The sequence below is a fragment of the Dermochelys coriacea genome, chromosome 10, assembly GCF_009764565.3.
Source record: "Dermochelys coriacea isolate rDerCor1 chromosome 10, rDerCor1.pri.v4, whole genome shotgun sequence".
NCBI classification, from domain to species: domain Eukaryota; kingdom Metazoa; phylum Chordata; order Testudines; family Dermochelyidae; genus Dermochelys; species Dermochelys coriacea.
The window spans coordinates 52,185,273-52,209,016 of NC_050077.1; the positions used below are offsets into that span (position 1 = coordinate 52,185,273).

The following is a 23,744-nucleotide window of genomic DNA, read 5'->3' on the forward strand; positions in this document are numbered from 1 at the left end:
GTTAGTAGGAATCAATTCCTCTATGACATGTGGTGTGGGACTTGAAAGTCTCATTTACTGGCCCAGACCTCTTACATATACACAGCAGTGTGGAGTAGTAACTAGGACAATAACCTAGGGCCCAAGACATCTGGGTTCTGTTTCCTGACTCTGCCACTGATCAGGTGTGACCGTGGGCAAATCACTTCACTGGGGAGTATTCTTGTTTTAAGTTCTCTCGGGTATGAACTGTCTCATGTGTTTATATAAAGCAGGTCCCTGATCTCAGCTGAGACTTCTAGGTGAAATTATAATATATTACACTGTATAGGATGGTGGGGGAAGCTATTTTCCTTCAGATCAAGCCAGCAGTGTTATATATTTTAGGAAAGAAAGGCTGAGAATGTTGAGCTCACAAAAGCTTATGCTCAAATAAATTTGTTAGTCTCTAAGGTGCCACAAGTACTCCTTTTCTTTTTACATCGAGTTCAGAATGTCTATCCCTGCTTAAGAATCTAAGCCTAAGTCACTTAAAGAGTATTGCACATGATTTCTTGGTGGTATCACCAACAAATTCTTTATAACATCTCTTTTTAATTATAATGTTACAAGTCACAACCTCTATTCAAGAAGAGGAAAAGCTTTCAGTAAAAAACTGCTTGTGTGATCATGTTCTTATTTTTGTAAATTTAAATGCTAATTTTAAAGCTACCGATCCAAGGCTTTTGGCCACCTAATACATCACTAATACAATGAAATCCCATCAGCTTCACAGTAATCATTCAGGTTTCAGAGTAGCAGCCGTGTTAGTCTGTATTCGCAAAAAGAAAAGGAGTACTTGTGGCACCATAGAGACTAACAAATTTATTTGAGCATAAGCTTTCGTGAGCTACAGCTCACTTCATCGGATGTATTTGGTGGAAAACCATCCGATGAAATAAGCTGTAGCTCACGAAAGCTTATGCTCAAATAAATTTGTTAGTCTCTAAGGTGCCACAAGTACTCCTTTTCTTTTTTAGTAATCATTCAGCAACTCAGCCAGCCAGTCACCTACAGGAGCTCCCTCTCTACCCTCCCCCCTGTATTGTTGTAGGAAGTACACACTCAGAGCCCTCTCCAGAAACCCCATCAAACAAATGCAGAGCACCCAGAGGGTCACCAAATTCAGGCCATTTTGGAGCAATGAGGGAGTAAGTTTCAGAATCCTGGAATCCTCATAGAGCATGTCCTGCCAGCTACCCCCTCTTTTAAAAAAAGAGGGATCCAGCTGACTGCAGTTGTTGCAGTATTCAGATTTAAGAACACACAAAGTAGAGAGACAATTGATGCCCTCTTGGATAGATTATTTCTACCCCAGTTCCCTATGTGTATTTCCAGGGGGCACCCTGATACAAAGTAAGGTAATTTCAAAGCCAAAATTGATCCCCTTCATTCCCCCCTTTATACTGTAGCTCTGAATGAAACCATCTGAATTTCCAATCCATGGGTTTAATGGTTTTCCTATAACACTCTGAGGTGGGTCCCTTCCATTCCAAGTGACTTATTCTCAGTGGTGATGAAATTTTTTGCAGTGTTACAATTGTAATAGCTTAATAAGGATTCCCACAGTTGTAGAATATGTGCATAGTCCTACAGTGAAAAAGGCTGTATTTACTCTAAACTCAAATTCAAATATGTTTCTGAGATCTACAGAGCAATTGTGTTCCTGTAAATGTGACACAAGAAACAGACTGGAATTAAGGTAACCTGATCAAAATTGTTTATTATTATTATTACAGGATCCATATGGGTTGGATAACACAAAAGATTCTCTCGAAAGAGTGGGACTCAGTGTTCTGCTGACATGGTTGGAATTATAGACCAGATCCTCAGCTGGTATAACTGGTATAGTTCTACTTACTTCAATAGAGCTATACACTGATTTACACCAGCTGAGAATCTTGTTTTGTTTATTTTAAACCACATTGAAAGATTGTTTTCCACTCCTTCATATTGGTGACTCAGGGTAACTAAAGGCACAATATGATGATGTGCCACTCTTAGAAGAAACTTGACCTTTCCTATGATTTGTGTTTTGCCCAGAGTGACAGCTCTTTCCTGCACCCTTGACAACACCTCAAAACTTTGAGACAACTGTCGAAATATACCTGATTCTGTCATTTCTGAGCATATCTGCAAAATACAATCCCTAGAATGGACATTTTTAAAGGCTACTTTGAGAACTTGGGTAACTGGTGATGTGAGCTCAGAGAATTGGATGCCTCCCTCAGAGGCAAACACATTCATTCTCACACTTCCATAGAACAACCTGGATAAGGAAATAATAATCTTTACTCTAGTACCTTCATATAAGAAACTCTTCAGAGCAACCATTTAATTGGCAGGACAGTGTCAAGAATTATAGTTATGAAGATGAGCAGTACAAATTTGTTCCAAACTTGAGCCCTGAAGGAAGGCAGCTGAATTCAAAGGCACTGATCCCATATAGAGCACATTCTGGTAGCAGCAGTGCTTACAGCTGTCGTAGAAATTAGCAATAGTGGAGCACTATGTACAGCAGACAAGACAAGGAACTACAATCTCTTTTTCAGCTGCAGAAAATTAGCGTTGGGGAAAGAAATTAAATGCTAGACAGACATTTACAAGATCTCCCAAAAACCTTGTCTATCTGGGTCCATATTCTAGATTTTACAATAGAATGATCTTCCCAGTGGAAGATTTTTTGAACAACTAAAGCATTTCCCTTGTAGTGTTTGTAACCCAAACCTTGCTTTATGTTCTGTCATGCTTTAGCACAATCCTGCTATAAACAAAAGTGAAAGTGACTATACATTTCACTCAGTTTGCGTAAAGAAAATAGAAAAGAGTACATGAAATAAGCAATCTCTGAATGCATCCGATGAAGTGAGCTGTAGCTCACGAAAGCTTATGCTCTAATAAATTTGTTAGTCTCTAAGGTGCCACAAGTACTCCTTTTCTTTTTGCAAATACAGACTAACACGGCTGCTACTCTGGAACCTTCCATTTTTAAGAAGTCTCCAGTTTTAAATACCTAAGATGTTATTCATAACAGGTAAGGAATTCTTTTAAACTGAAAGTTCTCCTACGTTTTGCAGTTTTACATACCAGTCTAATCAATTGTTAAACTGCCCATTTTCATCTATGCAACAATGTGAGTGACATCAGGGTGAGATCCAACAATGTTTTTCCTTTAACTAGCTTTAAGGCTTGCTAACACTTACAGTAACTACTTACAAGGAGTACTTGTGGCACCTTAGAGACTAACAAATTTATTAGAGCATAAGCTTTCGTGAGCTACAGCTCACTTCATCGAAATGCATCCGATGAAGTGAGCTGTAGCTCACGAAAGCTTATGCTCTAATAAATTTGTTAGTCTCTAAGGTGCCACAAGTACTCCTTTTCTTTTTGCGAATACAGACTAACACGGCTGCTACTCTGAAACCAGTAACTACTTTTGTAAATTTAATGTGACAGTCTCTTCAAACGCAATCTTGCAAATATAATCATAGTTGTGTACTCATGCTTCTAACACTATTAAGTGCTCAGGAGTATTTATTACATCCTTTCATTGGTCAAAACAGAACATTGTCTATCTTGCGCAATTAATTTCATTCCACTGTGACTACAGCATTATGAACATGTTTGGCCTAAAGATTTTGGAGAGGGCTAGTTAAGTAAGCTTGGGTGTATTAAACAAACAAATAAATAAAAAAAGCCTGACTCATTTTATATAAAGTGCACTGGGGATACAGAGAAGGACTCCAAGTTCTCACAAATCTTCTGATGAAATGGAACCCAACACTGTCCATTAGACTGAAACATTTGGCACTCATGCTGTGTTGGAGTTAACCAAGTCAGTCAATCAGAGAACAAAACCACAGAGAAAATTTAAAGGCGCTCTTAACTAATTTAGGAGCCCAAGTCCCATTAACTTGGTTAGCTAACTAAGTCACATGGGGCAAAAAACACAAAGCACAGACTTTTGCATTGAAAATATTGAATTCTCAAACTGTTTTCAAGTTTTAGATTTTCCTCCCTCCATGAATAGCTTATGAACAACTTTAATCTTGCCAACGTCTCTGAGGAAGCTCATAGTAGGTAGGTGATATGGAAGGGGGGGGTTCAGCTATTGTGACCTGCACTGGATGTGCCATGTTTGTCTTTCTTCCACAGGACAGAAGCGACTTTGTCTGTACGAAGTGCAAGCTGGTCTCCATATTGGAAGAGAAGATTGAAGGTCTGGAGCAACAGGTAACGACCCTGCGTTGTATACGAGAGACTGAGGATTTTCTGGACCAAACTCAGGATAGCCTTCTAGGGGCACAAAGCTCTAAAGATATAGAGCAGGTTGCACAGAGGAGCCAAGAGGCCAGTGAAGAAGCTTGGCAACATGTGACCTCCAGAAGAGGTAAGCGGAATGTCCGGGTTCCAGTAACACAGACACAGGTAACTAACCGCTTTCATGTTCTCTCCACAGGTACCATTGCGGAGAGTGGACCAGATGATATGTCTGGGGGGAGAAAGCAGAAGGAGACCCCGCTGGTTGGGAGGCATGAGATGCGATGTCCTGAGGTTGGGGGTTCCACGACCACCACTCCCAAGAGGAGAAGGCGGGTGGTGGTGGTCGGGGACTCTCTCCTCCGGGGGACTGAGTCATCTATCTGCCGCCCTGACCGGGAAAACCGAGAAGTCTGCTGCTTGCCAGGGGCTAAGATTCGTGATGTGACGGAGAGACTGCCGAGACTCATCAAGCCCTCGGATCGCTACCCCTTCCTGCTTCTCCACGTGGGCACCAATGATACTGCCAAGAATGACCTTGAGCGGATCACTGCGGACTACGTGGCTCTGGGAAGAAGGATAAAGGAGTTGGAGGCGCAAGTGGTGTTCTCGTCCATCCTCCCCGTGGAAGGAAAAGGCCTGGGTAGGGACCGTCGAATCGTGGAGGTCAACGAATGGCTACGCAGGTGGTGTCGGAGAGAAGGCTTTGGATTCTTTGACCATGGGATGGTGTTCCATGAAGGAGGAGTGCTGGGCAGAGACGGGCTCCATCTTACGAAGAGAGGGAAGAACATCTTTGCCAGCAGGCTGGCTAACCTAGTGAGGAGGGCTTTAAACTAGGTTCACCGGGGGAAGGAGACCAAAGCCCTGAGGTAAGTGGGAAAGCGGGATACCGGGAGGAAGCACAGGCAGGAATGTCTGTGAGGGGAGGGCTCCTGCCTCATACTGGGAATGAGGGGCGATCAACAGGTTATCTCAAGTGCTTATATACAAATGCACAAAGCCTTGGAAACAAGCAGGGAGAACTGGAGGTCCTGGTGATGTCAAGGAATTATGACGTGATTGGAATAACAGAGACTTGGTGGGATAACTCACATGACTGGAGTACAGTCATGGATGGTTATAAACTGTTCAGGAAGGACAGGCAGGGCAGAAAAGGTGGGGGAGTAGCACTGTATGTAAGGGAGCAGTATGACTGTTCAGAGCTCCGGTACGAAACTGTGGAAAAACCTGAGTGTCTCTGGATTAAGTTTAGAAGTGTGTGCAACAAGAGTGATGTCATGGTGGGAGTCTGCTATAGACCACCGGACCAGGGGGATGAGGTGGATGAGGCTTTCTTCCGGCAACTCACGGAAGCTACTAGATCGCATGCCCTGATTCTCATGGGTGACTTTAATTTTCCTGATATCTGCTGGGAGAGCAATACAGCGGTGCATAGACAATCCAGGAAGTTTTTGGAAAGCGTAGGGGACAATTTCCTGGTGCAAGTGCTAGGGGAGCCAACTAGGGGGAGCGCTTTTCTTGACCTGCTGCTCACAAACCGGGTAGAATTAGTGGGGGAAGCAAAAGTGGATGGGAATCTGGGAGGCAGTGACCATGAGTTGGTTGAGTTCAGGATCCTGACGCAGGGAAGAAAGGTAAGCAGCAGGATACGGACCCTGGACTTCAGGAAAGCAGACTTTGACTCCCTCAGGGAACAGATGGCCAGGATCCCCTGGGGGACTAACATGAAAGGGAAGGGAGTCCAGGAGAGCTGGCTGTATTTCAAGGAATCCCTGTTGAGGTTACAGGGACAAACCATCCCGATGAGTCGAAAGAATAGTAAATATGGCAGGCGACCAGCTTGGCTTAATGGTGAAATCCTAGCGGATCTTAAACATAAAAAAGAAGCTTACAAGAAGTGGAAGGTTGGACATATGACCAGGGAAGAGTATAAAAATATTGCTCGGGCATGTAGGAAAGATATCAGGAGGGCCAAATCGCACCTGGAGCTGCAGCTAGCAAGAGATGTCAAGAGTAACAAGAAGGGTTTCTTCAGGTATGTTGGCAACAAGAAGAAAGCCAAGGAAAGTGTGGGCCCCTTACTGAATGAGGGAGGCAAGCTAGTGACAGAGGATGTGGAAAAAGCTAATGTACTCAATGCTTTTTTTGCCTCTGTTTTCACTAACAAGGTCAGCTCCCAGACTGCTGTGCTGGGCAACACAAAATGGGGAAGAGATGGCCAGCCCTCTGTAGAGATAGAGGTGGTTAGGGACTATTTAGAAAAGCTGGACGTGCACAAGTCCATGGGGCCGGACGAATTGCATCCGAGAGTGCTGAAGGAATTGGCGGCTGTGATTGCAGAGCCCTTGGCCATTATCTTTGAAAACTCGTGGCGAACGGGGGAAGTCCCGGATGACTGGAAAAAGGCTAATGTAGTGCCCATCTTTAAAAAAGGGAAGAAGGAGGATCCTGGGAACTACAGGCCAGTCAGCCTCACCTCAGTCCCTGGAAAAATCATGGAGCAGGTCCTCAAAGAATCAATCCTGAAGCACTTAGAGGAGAGGAAAGTGATCAGGAACAGTCAGCATGGATTCACCAAGGGAAGGTCATGCCTGACTAATCTAATCGCCTTTTATGATGAGATTACTGGTTCTGTGGATGAAGGGAAAGCAGTGGATGTATTGTTTCTTGACTTTAGCAAAGCTTTTGACACGGTCTCCCACAGCATTCTTGTCAGCAAGTTAAGGAAGTATGGGCTGGATGAATGCACTATAAGGTGGGTAGAAAGCTGGCTAGATTGTCGGGCTCAACGGGTAGTGATCAATGGCTCCATGTCTAGTTGGCAGCCGGTGTCAAGTGGAGTGCCCCAGGGGTCGGTCCTGGGGCCCGTTTTGTTCAATATCTTCATAAATGATCTGGAGGATGGTGTGGATTGCACTCTCAGCAAATTTGCGGATGATACTAAACTGGGAGGAGTGGTAGATACGCTGGAGGGGAGGGATAGGATACAGAAGGACCTAGACAAATTGGAGGATTAGGCCAAAAGAAATCTAATGAGGTTCAATAAGGATAAGTGCAGGGTCCTGCACTTAGGATGGAAGAATCCAATGCACCGCTACAGACTAGGGACCGAATGGCTCGGCAGCAGTTCTGCGGAAAAGGACCTAGGGGTGACAGTGGACGAGAAGCTGGATATGAGTCAGCAGTGTGCCCTTGTTGCCAAGAAGGCCAATGGCATTTTGGGATGTATAAGTAGGGGCATAGCGAGCAGATCGAGGGACGTGATCGTTCCCCTCTATTCGACACTGGTGAGGCCTCATCTGGAGTACTGTGTCCAGTTTTGGGCCCCACACTACAGGAAGGATGTGGATAAATTGGAAAGAGTACAACGAAGGGCAACGAAAATGATTAGGGGTCTAGAGCACATGACTTATGAGGAGAGGCTGAGGGAGCTGGGATTGTTTAGTCTGCAGAAGAGAAGAATGAGGGGGGATTTGATAGCTGCTTTCAACTACCTGAAAGGGGGTTTCAAAGAGGATGGCTCTAGACTGTTCTCAATGGTAGCAGATGACAGAACGAGGAGTAATGGTCTCAAGTTGCAATGGGGGAGGTTTAGATTGGATATTAGGAAAAACTTTTTCACTAAGAGGGTGGTGAAACACTGGAATGCGTTACCTAGGGAGGTGGTAGAATCTCCTTCCTTAGAGGTTTTTAAGGTCAGGCTTGACAAAGCCCTGGCTGGGATGATTTAACTGGGACTTGGTCCTGCTTTGAGCAGGGGGTTGGACTAGATGACCTTCTGGGGTCCCTTCCAACCCTGATATTCTATGATTCTATGATTCTAAGTGAAATAGATTTGAGCACTTCATAATCTATCTGCAAAATTCAACTAATAAATGATGTGTTACAAATTATTTGCTTGTTGCTAGTATATACCAAAGCATTTAGAGGAGTAGAACTAGAAAGAATGGAATGAAAACAACAGAAGGGAAATTTAGGCTGAGTCTCGGGGGGGAAAAAAGCAAGTGTCCTAATAGCAAGATCTCGTAGGCTATGGAAGAGACTTCCAGAGGAAGTAATGGATGACACCTTGTCCAATCTAAGTCCCAAGCCAAGCACAGAAAAAATCCTGCCAGGAACCATCCTGCACTGGTAGTGAGATGGACTAATGGGTCTTTTCCAGCTCTAATTTCTGTTTGTACAGTACACAGCAGTAGAAGCACGGTAGCTGTTTCAGTGTCTGTAAATTGTAACTGTAGACAGACTGTATCATTTGCCCCCCTACATTAAACAAGTATGTTTGTACGCAAAATACTCTGCACGATATTTCTCCTGCGTTGTTTGTTGTAAGCCCCAAGACATCTGCCTCTGTGCTGCACATACTCAATTCTAGCTTTGTTTAAATAACACTCCACTGTTCCCTGCATATATCTGATCCTAGTGCCATTTTGCTCTAGAGGATGTATCTGAACAAACAGGTTTGATGGCTCAGAACACTTTTGTCCTGGTCAGTTTCTATTCTAAAGCTCTGAGCAAGAATCTCTGGGCAAAATGCCTCACTGTTCGCAGGGCTAGCACAAGGCCCTCCTTAACTTAGGATGGGCTGAAATGAGACTTGTGCTGCCTCATAATTGGGGGCATTTCACCCTGGGATAGTTGAGGGGGAATCATAATTCATACGCTCATGGACTTGTCCATGGGACAGGCAAATGGGAGTTTTCCTAGGATTTAGTCTTGCAACATTCCTAGTTCCTTCTCTTTTACTGCATGCAAAGTAATTTTTCAAGCTCAGTTGTTCCCAGTGTTCACCTGCAATCTGAACACAAAAGACAGTACTGGCTCAAACTCCCTTTCCCCCAGGCCTCTCCCTGTTTCTAGGACTGAAGTAGGCCTTTTGAAGGTTTGTTTCCAGGTTCCAGATGGAACTGGAAGAAGAAATGGTAAAAGACAGCAGGAGGAAGGGGCGGTTATTAGGATTTTTCACCTGCTCTGAAGTGGGAAAACATGGGAGTCTCCTGAGAAACTATGTTCTTCGTTAGTTTCCCAAAGCAGTTCAGATAAGCACCAGCACTTTTGGTTGCTTATATACACAGCAAACCCAAACTCTGAATTGACTGACAATATCCAAATGAGAATAAATCAGCCACCAATTTACAGGGCCTCAAATAGAGACCTTCTCTGGAGTGCTGGTGAATGAGCCAACACCTCATATCCACAGCCCTTAACTTTGAGATGCAGAGAAGGACCCAAGTCATAGTTTGGATCTGGACCTGGACTTGCTTTAGACACTAAAAATAATGTCCAAGACACCCAGATGCAATTCTAGTACTTAAGGTGGTGAAATCTTGCCAGGAGGAGAGGATCAGGAAGTTATAGTATTTAGTATGAACTGAATTTTTAATGTTATTAAAAACTTTAAAGGCTGGAATTTTGCTACTAGCACCTTGAGGAATGTAGTGTTATCCCATAGGATGGAACTAAACTAAACAACTAGTTAAAAAAAAAACAGAGTTATCTCCATCAAACATTTGACAGTTTATGTAATAAGGTAGAAGAGCCAGAGAAGTGTTTCCTATTTCAGGGTTGACAATATTCAGTTTGGCACCAGTTACATATCTAAGATCCAACACCTCATAATCCTGCAGAGCTAAAAAGAGGAGTTTTTCTACAACTGTAAAGGGGAGATCCCCAAACTGTCCAGTAGAACATACAGCACTTGCTTCTAGCCAGCTCTGAGGTACCAGACTCCAAATCATGTCCAGGGAAACCATCTTTAGGAAGTTTTAACAGATTTTTAAATATGTACTGACTATAATTTCTCTCCTTCTGAGTCCTTCACAGTTAGGCTCAGGGTCAATACTGTGGGAATTTCAGTGGCCATCAGGGACCTCCTCCTCCTCCAGCTGGCAGTAGTATACAAAGCACACGTCATCTTGTTTCAGGAAATACACACTACCGTTAACACTCAACAATCAATCCCTGTCTTTGCTGTTGTGTCTCACCTCCATTACAGGCATATTGCCTGTACCTAGGATGGCATCCTACATCAGGGAAGGCATTCCAGCAACTTCAGTCTCATCATCATGTCCAAATGATATAATCGAATGTCAGGCTATAAAAGTGAAGGACCTGACTGTTAGGGGGCTTATTCCTTCACCCACTTACTTCCCTGGTCCTTCTCGCATGAACAGAGAGCAACAATACCCGAAGTCCAAAGGTGCAAACAATTCAATGTTTATTGGGGTGAACTTCCAGCAAGCATGATTCCAGTTTCCTTCCTTAGTGTCCTCCTTCCCAGCTCTGACACCAGCCTTGCCAGACAGGATGCTATCAAACTAAGTTTCCTTTTACATCTTCTAGGCACTTCCCTTTCTCTGGAGGCGATAGGCATTATCAGGACAGGATTGTATTCCTAACAGCCCAATAGCACCTTATTTCAATCTGACTAGTTTGGAATGTGAGGAGGTGACCGGTCGCTTCCCAGCTTATGGCTGCCTCTGCTGCTTAGCCAAAGGCCTTAGCCTAAGAACTGGGCCTCAGACTGTCACAGTAAGAGAAGGACCTTACGCTGAGAGACAGTGATTTTGATTCTTTCTTTTATACCTCTATAACTAGCCAAGTGATAAGAATACACCTAAATTCTTAGAATATAGGCCTTTACAGACAGACCTGAATATCTATATCATAACACTAACCCTTATCAATGTCTAGAAATCTCCATCAACCAACTGGCCAACTCCTCTCCTCCCCACCTTCTCAGGACCTTCAGTCTACTGCGGCAATTTTAATTTACGCCGTTCCCACTGGGGATACGCTGATGACGATGTGGATGGAGTAAAGCTAGAGGAGTGGGTGTTGATGGTCAACCTGCAGCTTCGGTATGATCCTAAGCCGCCACCACTTTCCACAGCAACAGATGGGCCTCAGGTTCTTCTCCTGACTTTGCCTCTTCTACAATTAGAAGAAGCTATGCTGAGAATGGAAAAGTCAAAATAAAAGCCAATCTGACTTACCATCATCTGGATAGATTTGTTCAGCTAATGTAGAGCATGTCTTCATACACTGCCTGTCAGTGAAGAAGCGATTCCCATTCCCACCAGCACCTCTGTATGCAAATGGTTTACAGTGATCTGTGGTTTTATCATAGTAGAGTCGGATCCCAATCTTATCTCCATGTATGCCTTCATCCATTGGCTCATTACATACTGCTCCAGGAAACACCAAAATGGAAAGCATGTTACTCACAGATAAAGTCTACCTGGCAATATTTACAATGGCAAGAGGTGCTAGTTTATTCTGGTATAATTTCCCCATTTGGCCTGATAATGTTCTTATTGCTACACTGAAGTGCCATTTTAAGGCTGCTGGCACGGTGTTCTTGCTGAGAGCGACCTCATGGGAGAACTCTTACCAAGATGTAGCCATTGCCCCAAAGGGTGTAGGGGTGGCACGAGGAAGAATCTCCTGTGGAGAGGCTGCAATACCATTCCAAAGGCTGCTTCAACGCAACAGCTGCACTGCCAACACATTCCCTTCCCCGAAGCAGTGAAGGCTAGAATATTTAGACTGTCTAAATCATTTTGCTTTGACATTTCTAATGATAAAAAAATAAGCAGAATAACTTTTGTAAATGCATTTTGTAAAAAAGTTTTTTAAAAACCAGACATCGTTCAAGCCTTCAGACAGGAAAAAAGGCACTAACTAAATTTCTCCTCTCCCCCCTTTTGCTGGTCACCTTTAGAGACTAAAAGCTATGACAGTAGCTTCTTTCATGTTAGTTTTTAGAGCCAACCCTGTTAACAAACAGCCGAAAACCAAACAAGCTTTTTATATCTCACTCCAAAGCTAACAAAATACCAATTCACTGTGCTGGCTGGACCACAGCTTGCTTTAAATTTCTGCACCAGTGGAAACTGTTCTACAAGTCTGACATTGGGGTAACCTATTTTAGCCATCCCGCATTGACTTAAAGCACAAGTTTCTATGTTATCAGTCTGAACCCAAAAGACTAAGCTGTGAGTAAACTTGGAGTTGGATAAGGGTAAATAGTTATCTGTCTGGTTCCATTTTAAAATATACCGTTAGTTCAGATGATTGGCAGCTGACACCAGTGAGTCACATCAGACAACTTAAAGATATTTTGGAAACAGCTGTAGAGTAGTTTGTTTGCAATCACAAGCAGACTGTTTAGTTTTTTGCTTTGCATTAGAGGAAGAGATGCATAGAAATTAACGAGCAATATTTCCCTGTTCTTTTGGCTTTTTTATTTGAGCATATGATTATAGGAAAACATAAAGCAGTCAGAGCACAAGACTTTGCACAGCAATGTAGACCCTCCAGGAGGAGCCAAGGTTATTTGGGGCCAGATTCTACCTATCCATTGCCTGCTAATGCTAGAGGGGAGGACACAAGGAGACTATATCTGCTACCTCTAAGGCTATGTCTACACTACTGCAGTAAGTTGACCTACTCTATGCAACTCCAGATACGTGAATAACATAGCTGGAATCGACATACCTGAGGTCAAGTTATCACGGGGTCTACACCTCAGGGGGTGGACGGGAGAAAATCTCCCATCGACTTAACTTACTCTTCTCGTCAGGAGTAGAGTACAGGGGTTGACTGCAGAGCGATCTGCAGTCGATTTAGTGAGTCTTTACTAAACGCACTAAATCGACCACCAGTGGATCAATCTCAAAGCGTCAGTCTTGGTTGTAGTGTAGACCTGAAAGGGCCAGGCATAGTCAATCTCTGTGCTCTGATTCTATTAGCACAAGCTGACCAGAGGAAGGATGGAAGGGGCAGTAAAGTCATTGTCCCACCTCCTTCCTTTTGCACTGGCTAATGGTGCTGACCAGCTGCAGAGAGGGAAGCACACTGCACCAGTGGGCATTATCTCTAATGTACAGACAGGGAATTGAGGCAGATGTCAAGAGTCAGCGGCAATGTCAGGAACTGAAATCCAGAATCCTGCAAGATGAAGATTGTGAGAGTGCAGCCCTGAGCCATCATTCTTCGTCGTGCAGGCCTGGGCCAAACTGTAATTACCTTAAAGACTCAGCTCCTCCTGGATAAAGCTCAGTCTGAACATGACTCTTAGGTACCCATGAGCCAGTAACATAAAGCAAGCTGATGGGAACAAGCCCTGCCAGTTGACAAGGACCCGATGATCAGCGTAGGTCACGAGGCACTGATTACTGATATTGGTTTGTTGTTACCCTCACACACATTTCTGAGTCAGTGGCCAGCCCTCATTGCTGCTCCTTCTCTCACTTTAATTGCCCACAACAGCTACTCAGGTGTGGGTGAGAGCTACACTTACCACTGCAGCCCCCTGGATAATAATCCTACCAATGGCCACTATACACATACTCTGCCATTACTTGTATGGCCTTGCTACTCTCTGTGTACCCCTGTCATGCACCCCTCTTGCTCCAGCCCTAAGAACATGCAGGCAGAGAGGCTTGCACACTTCATAGAATTCATTGTACTGAGAAGCTGCTAAACACTTGTGCTTTGGTTCACGGCACATCACTCAGCTGCCTACCTCAATCAAGCTTAGTCTGAACTGAGCTTGTGTGCTGAAACGCCCACTTCTTCATAATACAAGACCTAAGTCTGCCTGCGCACAGTCTCCTACTCAGCTCTCAGAGCCAACACAACAAGCACATCATGTGAATGAAGCAGATGGAGTAGAGAAACTGCCGGGAGGCCAGTGACAAAAATGATCCTATTATAAGAGTTATTTATGGAGGGATCCAGAATCAATACAAAGTACAGTGAGAAAAATGCTGTGTTCCATTTTTAGCAGGAAGCCTCACTAAGCAGTACCTCTCGCTTCTTGGCTTGCTCACTGTCTGGCTCCCTTTTTATCGAGGCTAAATGGCTTTCCAGTGTATACAGCCAGGACAAATATAGTGATTTACCATTGCACACCTATTATTTGGTTTCTATCTAAAGCTGACGTGACAGCTCCATGCATTTACACTCAAGGGACTGCTGGAAACATCCCTTCACTTTCTCAGAAAATTTGCTGTTGCCACCTTGGAAGAATAATTCCCCCACCCACATCTCCACATGTACAAAGAACCCTGTTAATCACAGCACTGACCACAGAATGGCTCTCTCCTTCAAGATTAGTTTGTTATTTTACCATTTCTCTACCATGAAACTGCCAATAATCTAGGCTCTGATTTGTGCCTCCTTCATTTGGTGGCAGTTTGATAACTAGCCAGAAGACCTGACAGAGAAGACTATTTTTGGTACCCAAACCCTGCTGTGCACCCTTCATACTACCAGCACCCAGCATCCCATGGGGACTCAGATGCTCAACTCCACTCTGAATACAGTGAAGGATCCCCATTAAGATAAAACATATCTGGAACTGAAATTAATGTTAAGAGTGCGATCCTAAGTCAAGCTGACATGGGGCATTCACAAGCTGCCATGAAAGACTAGGTGTGGGGCCAGCGTTTGGATGAGGGCTACAGACAAAGAGAGTGTTAATAGGGTTAATATTATTACTTTTCATCAAGCTGCTTTACAAACAGCAACTCATTAATCCCCACACATCCCTTGTGGGGGGAGAAATCAGTCCATTTTACAGAAGTGGAATGGACACCAATTTCCACTTCGGCCTTGGACCTGTCACTTTAACCTCTCTGTGTCAAACCTCTCAGGTACCTACCTGACAGGGCATTTGTGAAGATAAGTGAATGTTTATGAAGTACTCTGAAGACAATGGGGGAGGAGATAGAATATACTTTTTGTCTACCTCATACTGTGCTCTTAACAAATCCCCTTGTATCAGTTAAAGGATCAGTATCCTTGTACTTGTATCAGATACAGTGAAATGCAGCAGGACTTGATTTTTATAGCTTGCAGAAACTGGAAACATAGGGGAAATATTTCTCATAGCATCAAAACACAAGATTTGAGAGAAATAAAGCTTTGTAGAGAAGAAACTTTCAGGGGAGCAGAACCTCTTACGTTCTTATTCTGCTCTGTTACTAACTTCCTTGGAGAAAGCCACTTAACCTCTCTTCCCTATTGTCCCCGTGTTACAAATAGGAAACGCTTACCTCTCACACGTGTAAAGGTTAATCAGTTCATGTCTGAGAAGAGCTTTGAAGATGGAAAGTGTGAGATAAAGGCAGAGTATTGCAGTCTAAACTCATTAGCCACAATTTCTTATCACATCGCCTACCACTCTTAACTTATAGCAGGTCTTAGGCTGAATGCCAGATGGGATTTGCTTGAGATACCCATGCACTTGGAGATGTTCTTGCACCTCATCTTAACCTGTTTGGTGCTAGTTTCCCTGCACATGATGTCATTTGAAACAGACATTTCACTGAGACTAAAGTACAGTTCTCAACTTATAGCAGACAAACTCTGACATTTAAGTAGTTTAAACCAGCAGAGATTTTAATTAATGAATAGACTTCTGCCATAATTACAAGGTTCAGCTGTGGCACAATCACATTTTTAATTTCCTACCTATATATTAGCTCTTATCTTTATTTTGTCACTTCTTTGCAATCTAAATGGAGTCCAGAATGTCAATGAGTTCACTTCAGCAAGGTTGAAAGAGGAGCAAGGAGAAATGGATTGAGTAAGAGGCTTAAGAAGGCAAGAGCCTGAACAGAGAAGAACCTTCGAATGCTTTATCTGAAATACCCAGAAATGTTTGTGAAAATGTGGCGACAACACCTTTCCACCAGCTATAAACTAAAGGTAAATGGAAAATTTGATAAACATAATCAGATGTTCACACAAATGATCCATTCAGACTTCCATAGCAATTGAAAGTTTATGCCACATATTCAGAGCTGGATTGTTTGTCAAACCCATCCTTTATCATCTCCATGGGTCAAAGATCTGTTTATGATGAACAATAATGTACAGACAGGTTTCAGAGTAGCAGCCGTGTTAGTCTGTATTCGCAAAAAGAAAAGCAGTACTTGTGGCACCTTAGAGACTAACAAATTTATTAGAGCATAAGCTTTCGTGAGCTACAGCTCACTTCATCGGATGCATTTGGTGGAAAAAACAGACCACCAAATGCATCCGATGAAGTGAGCTGTAGCTCACGAAAGCTTATGCTCTAGTAAATTTGTTAGTCTCTAAGGTGCCACAAGTACTGCTTTTCAATGTACAAACAGTGACTATGTTATGCTGTATTGAACACACACACAAGATCACTAAAATCACCTACTGCAGAGGGTAGTAAACCCAGCATACAGAAGGAAAGTAAACTAAATGTCCAGCCAAAGCCTTGTCCGTTTAAGTATGGCTGCATGTAAGGTGAAGCTAATCCACTGTGCTGAACATCTTGTGTTCATTCCCACCAGCCTCTGGACAGATCAGGGGTTTGATCCTGCAGCATTTCTCAGGCAACTCATCCTTGCATACAGGAGCCATCCTATTGAAGTCAAAGGATAAATGTTCTTAATACAAAAATAGCATTATTACTCACAACTGCTTAACGTGTCAGTGACACAAATAGCTCAACCAATAGAGAACAACATAAGGAAGGCACTTCCATAAGCCACATCCCTTAAAACCTGAGATGATACACCTGACTGCTGGCAGGCAAACCAGTAAATGTAGATTCATTGTCAGTGCATGTCTCCAACCATTTTGGAGTATCTGTCTTTCAAGAAATTGTAGGCTGCTTGAAATAAAGGTCTTGAGCATGTCCTCCTGTTGTGAGACTAAGGGCTAGACCAACAAAGGGATTTATGTGCCTAACTGCCACCTTAGGCACCTAACTCCAAAATTTAGATCCTCAAAACCCCACATAGCCCTACAGGCATGAAAATTTCTGCCCATAGGCATGTGCAAAGCCACCTAACTCCTGACACCTCCAAGCAGCTCCGTGCCTAACTCTTGCCTGAGCCCCAGTGGCCTTCTCAAATGAGGTGTTACCCCACATTTAGATGGTGATGGTAGTCTCTCTCTCCCTGTCTCTCCTCTTGAAGCTTGTACAAAAAGCTTAAATATTCCGTGCACCACTGAGAGAATGATAACGACTGTGTAAGCCAAGCTGTTAGGGCATTCACCTGGGAGATCCATGTTCAAGTCCCTGCTCCAATGAATATTGTGACAAAGCTCTGTCCTTGCATCCATGGGGCCCGCATTTCCTGGTGGATTTCGCTAGCCTCAGAGGCTGTGACCTTGCACGTAACCCTTCTCTCTCTAGAGACAAGGGTCACAGTCTACTGAGCCATTTTCATCATAAACCAGCGAGGGAGGTGAGGAGAAGTTATCCTTCCTTGCACTGTCTCTGTTGTCTCCCAGTCTCAGTCATTAATTAGGGGGTAAAGGTGGGGGGGAGGAAGCCCGGCCCACCCTCTATTCCGGGCTCCAGCCCAGGGACCCTAATAGTATCAGCTATGGTAGCTGACCTTTTAGAAACATGACATGTACAATTCCCTGGGCTACTTCCCCCATAGTAGCCCTCACTTCCTCAAGCTCCACTTCACCCTTACCTCATGACCTCCTTTCTTGTGCCTGATATGGTGTGTACTATTCAGCCTCTCCAACAGCACAACTTCCTCCCACAGCTCTAGACATGCACACCCACCTGACTAACTGGGAGGCTTTTAACTAGTTTCAGCCAGCCCCGATTGGCTTCAGGTGTCCCATCAACCTAGCCTTCTCCCTGCCTTCTGGAAAGTTCTTAATTGGCCCCAGGTGTCTTAATTGACCTGGAGCAGCTGCCATTTCACTTATCCAGGTACTAGGGATTTGTTTAGCCTGGAGCTAATATATCTATCTCCCACTACTTTTCCATAGCCATCTGGCCTTGCCCCGTCACAATATCTAAACAATTTGTAATTTAGAACAGCTTCAACAAGAGAGCTTGAGAGAGCCACACCCCATCCTATTGCATGGCTCAGTGGTTAGGGCACTCATCCAAGATATGGGAGACCTGAGTTCATATTCATGTTATTCATGTTAGGCAGAGAGGGGATTTGAACCTGGGTTCTTGCACATCCTGGGTGAGTACTACTGGGTAAAAGGTGCCTACCTCCAGGAAAGAGTTCACAGCTGTGACACCCACATGGAAGGCAGGGAGGTAGTTTCCTGCAGCCCACAGATTAAACACCTGACTCCCTTTGAGGGGCAGGGCTTCGGCCACACCCCTCTCCTCGGCTTTGCCTGCTGGCTAGTTTAAGCAGCTCAGCACGGTGACTTTTGTGTGAATCTCATTCCATGATGCCATGTGACAGAGGTGGCTTGCTCAAGGGCACAGATTTCTCCCCACTAGTGTTTTTCAGGAAATCCTCAATGGCTACAAAACTGTTTATACAGTTCCAGCAGCAGCAGTAGTTTTTGGAGCACCACCATAGCACAGACATGGTGCAGGTGTTCACCATTATGCCTTCTTGCCCTCTAGGGATATACATAGCTATGCGTTTGATCACCTTGCTGGAATAATGGAACTTTTAGCTGTGGCTTGAGAATCTGTATTGTGCCTCTAGGCCGTGGCACACAGAGGACGCAGCTCTGAGGAGAAGCAAACAAACCATCCCATCTTTGCTTGGGATTCTGGTCTGCTCCAAAGGCCAAGACAGTTCATGGGATAAGATAGAGCAAACTCAACAGTGGTTTAGTTTAGGGTTGCCATCCACCTGCCACCCAACCTATCAGTTGCTTTGCAACTCAGAATCTTCAGAACAGTGAGGACCAGGGAGATGTCCCTTCCCACCTCTAATGTGGCTCTGGGCAGTAAGCAGTTCTGCAATAGGGAAGGTTTCCCAAGCCCCATTGCACGAGTCTCCCTGTCAGAACAGAAAATGAACCATAGATTCATAGATTCATAGATACTAAGGTCAGAAGGGACCACTCTGATCATCTAGTCCGACCTCCTGCACAGCGCAGGCCACAGAATGTCACCCACCACTCCTATGAAAAACCTCACCCATGTCTGAGCTATTGAAGTCCTCAAATCATGGTTCAAAACTTCAAGGAGCAGAGAAGCCTCCCTCCAGTCAACCATGCCCCATGCTACAGAGGAAGGCAAAAAAACCTCCAGGGCCTCTTCAATCTGCCCTGGAGGAAAACTCCCTCCCGACCCCAAACATGGCAATCAGCCAAACCGTGAGCACATGGGCAAGATTCACCAGCCAGATACCCAGGAAAGAATTTTCTATAGTAAATCAGATCCCATCCATCTAATATCCCATCTCAGGGGATTTGGCCTATTTACCCTGAATATTTAAAGATCAATTACTTACCAAAATCCCATTATCCCATCATACCATCTCCTCCATAAACTTATCGAGTAGAATCTTAAAACCAGATAGATCTTTTGCCCCCACTGCTTCCCTTGGAAGGTTATTCCAAAACTTCACTCCTCTGATGGTTAAAAACCTTCGTCTGATTTCAAGTCTAAACTTCCTGGTGGCCAGTTTATGCCACACGTAGCATGTGTTACTCATGTCACGTAATACACTACTGGAAGGCACCCAGGCCAAGATCCACAAAGATATTTAGGCATCCAGCTCCTGTTGATTTCAATGAGAATTAGGCACCCAATTAATTTTGAGGAGCTGGGCATCAGATACTACAGTGATAAGCACAACATAAGAACCTAAATTGAATAGTACACCATCAATCCGGCACATAGCACCCAAGGCTGATCTTTTCAACCTAAGGTTGGCATGCTAAAGCAGCACATCTTCGCCACACCCAAACAGTTTTCTTAATTGTAGATCAACACTGAGATTATTTTAATAGTGTGTTAGGAAGGCTAATGGTTAGCCTTAAATACCTGCACTCCATTTCCAATCCACTACATTTCCACCAAACCACAGGCAACTTGTCCATAGTTAGTTAAATGAAGGTCTTTCCCACCCATTTGCTCTGAGACTGCCTTGAAGTTAACCGGCTAAATATATTTGAACCTCTAAGTCAGTCATACCCAGGATTAGAAATATTTCTGAATAGCTTGTAGTTAGAACCATTGTAAATACTGTGCTCAGTCTGAGAGCATGCAAAAGATTTTTACTGCATCCCAACACCATTCCCTGATATTTGCCAGATGAGACACAATAACAGAAGTGGAGGAAGAAGGAGAACACTTAATAGCAAGTTGTTTTCAGAGAGAAAGCAACATTTTCTGCCCTTTGACTGTTTTCCAAAGGTCATAAATTGAGAAGCCCCACAATTTAGGAAAAAAACAATCTGAAAATGTTCATGTTTTCTCTCTCAACTTTTTTTAAAATGTTGTTTGATTTGGCATTTGGGGTTTTTTTTTGAAAATTTTAATGAAATATCATGGAAAAGGAAGCTTTTATGAGAAAAGTTATGTTGGATGAGACAATTTTCCAAAATAAAAAATGACTGGAATTTTTTTCTGACATGCTCTAATTGTAATGAACTTCAGGGTCAAATGAGTACCTTCCACCCACCCCTGCCGAACTGGAAGGAAAGGTTCTAGACACTGCAGGGCACTCTTACACAGCAGAGTGCTCCATAATACCTAAAGTACAGGAAAAGGGAGAAACACCCAGAGGTCAGAGGAGATGAGACTCAAGGTGAGAACAAGGCTGCACATGTGAGCAGGGGCAGTGGGATAGAGGCAGAACCTGGGAGCTGGCTGCCAGAGGAAGCCTCCACAGCAGGGAACTAGAGACCGGGGATGAAAAGATAAACAGGGAAGCATCCTGTTGCTGGCACATGGCCAGCACTACACACAACAAGAGGATACAGTCCAATGGTCTTGTGACAGCTCTGATCAAGCTTCCTATGCCAGACGCTCACCAGTCAGCTATGTTTGGATATACACTCTGGGCTCGTGTGCTTTTAAGCTTCCCTTGGTCTGGATAGGCTCCTGTACAGTTTCTGGCACAATTCCTGGCCATAGACTCTGTCTGGTACCTCCTCTGGAAATGGGATCCCATGGCCAAGCTGCCCTAGGCAAGTGCTGAACACTCCAAGGCTTCCCAGTAGGTGCCAAGAGAACTATAATACAAACTGCCTTCAAGCTAGTCAGTGTCTAACCCTCTTGCAGTAAACTAAGGGGGGAAGTGTGATATTCTTTACCTTGGGGGAGCGTGCTGTAACCCCCATATTCCTCATTTTCATATAATCATGATCTTATGTATAAAGCATACCTTGTAAGGTATCAGGGGAAAGATTATGATCTGCTGAAAGTCATTTCTCTCTCCATATATGTATAACGTTAATGCATATGAAGTTATGAGAATTGTGTAGTATGATTGTCACTAAAACATGCTGTAAGTTGGGGGAAATCAACCAGATATTAATTCCTCAGAGGCAACAGCAAGGAAAGTAACCAATGCCGGGCGGGGTGTAAAACAACTCATCAACAGCCATTGTTCAGCAAGGGAGCTACAATGCAATGACACACTTTCATGAGGGGAATTGTTCAACCTTGCTTCGAGAGACTCAGTAATGCTCACCTGACTCTGAAAGGGGGGGAGGGCAAAGCCAACAGGAAGGAGAGGACATGATAAAAGAAAAAGACATTTGCCATGTTCTTCCTCTCTCTTCCACCTACATCCACAGACACCACACCAAGCAACAGAAGCACTGATCAAAGGGAAGAGCCTGGCTGAAGAGCAACCAGCCAGCCTGTGGTGAGAAGCATCTAAGTTTGTAGGGGCACTGAAAGTGTTAAGATCAGCTTAGAATGCATTTTACTTTTATTTCATTTGACCAAATCTGACTTGTTATGTTTTGACTTATAATTACTTAAAATCTATCTTTATAGTTAATACATTTGTTTGTTTATTCTACCTGAAGCAGTGTGTTTGGTTTGAAGTGTGACAGAGGCTTCCATTGGGATAGCAAGCCTGGTACATATCAATTTCTTTGTTAAATTGACAAACTTATATAAGCTTGCAGCATCCAGTGGGCATAACTGGACTCTGCAACAAGGAGGTTCCTAGGGTTGTGTCTGGGACTGGAGATATTGGCTAGTGTCATTCGGTTGCACAGTCCAAGGAGCAGCTTACATGCCAGAGGCTGTGCATGAACAGCCCAGGAGTGGGGGTTCTCACAGTAGTGCAAGGTAAGGCAGGCTCCCAGAGTCAAGGATTGGAGTGACCTAGCAGATCACCGGTCCAGATAACACCAGAATGGAACGTCACACCCATCCTGAAAGAAATCTTTTCTGAATCCCCTCTTCTCGTCCATAAACTCTCCATGCTCAAGTTCCCCACAGACCAGGACACACCAATTCAAAGCGGCACCAGACACTGCCAGAACAACAAATGCAAAACCTGCAGCCATCTCTCTACCACTACAATGATCAACACCCACCGCAGCACACCTTTCAAGATCTGTGGGTCCGACACATGCCTATCACAACATGTGGTGAACCGCCTCCAGTGCGCTAAATGTCCCAAAAGAAACTATCTGGGAGAAGCCAGACAATCACGATGCTCTCAAAAAGAAAAGGAGTACTTGTGGCACCTTAGAGACTAACAAATTTATTTGAGCATAAGTTTTCGTGAGCTACAGCTCACTTCATCGGATGCATTTGGTGGAAAAAACAGAGGGGAGATTGATATACACACACAGAGAACATGAAACAATGGGTTTATCATACACACTGTAAGGAGAGTGATCACTTAAGATAAGCCATCACCAGCAGCAGGGGGGGAAAAGGAGGAAAACCTTTCATGGTGACAAGCAAGGTGGGCTATTTCCAGCAGTTAACAAGAATATCTGAGGAACAGTGGGGGGTGGGAGGGGGTGGGGGGGGAGACATAACATGGGGAAATAGTTTTATTTTGTGTAATGACTCATCCATTCCCAGTCTCTATTCAAGCCTAAGTTAATTGTATCCAGTTTGCAAATTAATTCCAATTCAGCAGTCTCTCGTTGGAGTCTGTTTTTGAAACTTTTTTGTTGAAGGATAGCCACTCTTAGGTCTGTAATCGAGTGACCGGAGAGATTGAAGTGTTCTCCAACTGGTTTTTGAATGTTATAATTCTTGACGTCTGATTTGTGTCCATTTATTCTTTTACGTAGAGACAGTTCAATTTGACCAATGTACATGGCAGAGTGATGGGTCATCCTTCAGGATAGGTTGTAGATCCTTGATGATGCATTGGAGAGGTTTTAGTTGGGGGCTGAAGGTGATGGCTAGTGGTGTTCTGTTATTTTCTTTGTTGGGCCTGTCCTGTAGTAGGTGACTTCTGGTTACTCTTCTGGCTCGGTCAATCTGTTTCTTCACTTCAGCAGGTGGGTATTGTAGTTGTAGGAATGCATGATAGAGCTCTTGTAGGTGTTTGTCTCTGTCTGAGGGGTTGGAGCAAATGCGGTTATATCATAGAGCTTGGCTATAGACAATGGATCGTGTGGTATGATCTGGATGAAAGCTAGAGGCATGTAGGTAGGAATAGCGGTCAGTAGGTTTCCGATATAGGGTGGTGTTTATGTGACCATCACTTATTAGCACCGTAGTGTCCAGGAAGTGGATCTCTTGTGTGGACTGGTCCAGC

At 44.0% G+C, this 23,744-nt stretch overlaps 1 protein-coding gene across 4 annotated transcripts in view; it reads right to left on the reverse strand.

Annotated features, from left to right (window-relative positions):
* The window catches only part of LOC122455393 (kunitz-type serine protease inhibitor bitisilin-3-like), an 83,999-nt gene that overhangs the window by 13,773 nt on the left and 46,482 nt on the right, over positions 1 to 23,744 (reverse strand). For all 4 annotated transcript variants that reach the window (XM_043493280.1, XM_043493278.1, XM_043493279.1 and 1 more), the window contains one exon: positions 11,274 to 11,465. In XM_043493280.1, the coding sequence (XP_043349215.1) occupies positions 11,274 to 11,451 (178 nt within the window). In that variant the 5' untranslated portion in view covers positions 11,452 to 11,465. The remainder of the gene's footprint in view (positions 1 to 11,273; positions 11,466 to 23,744) is intronic.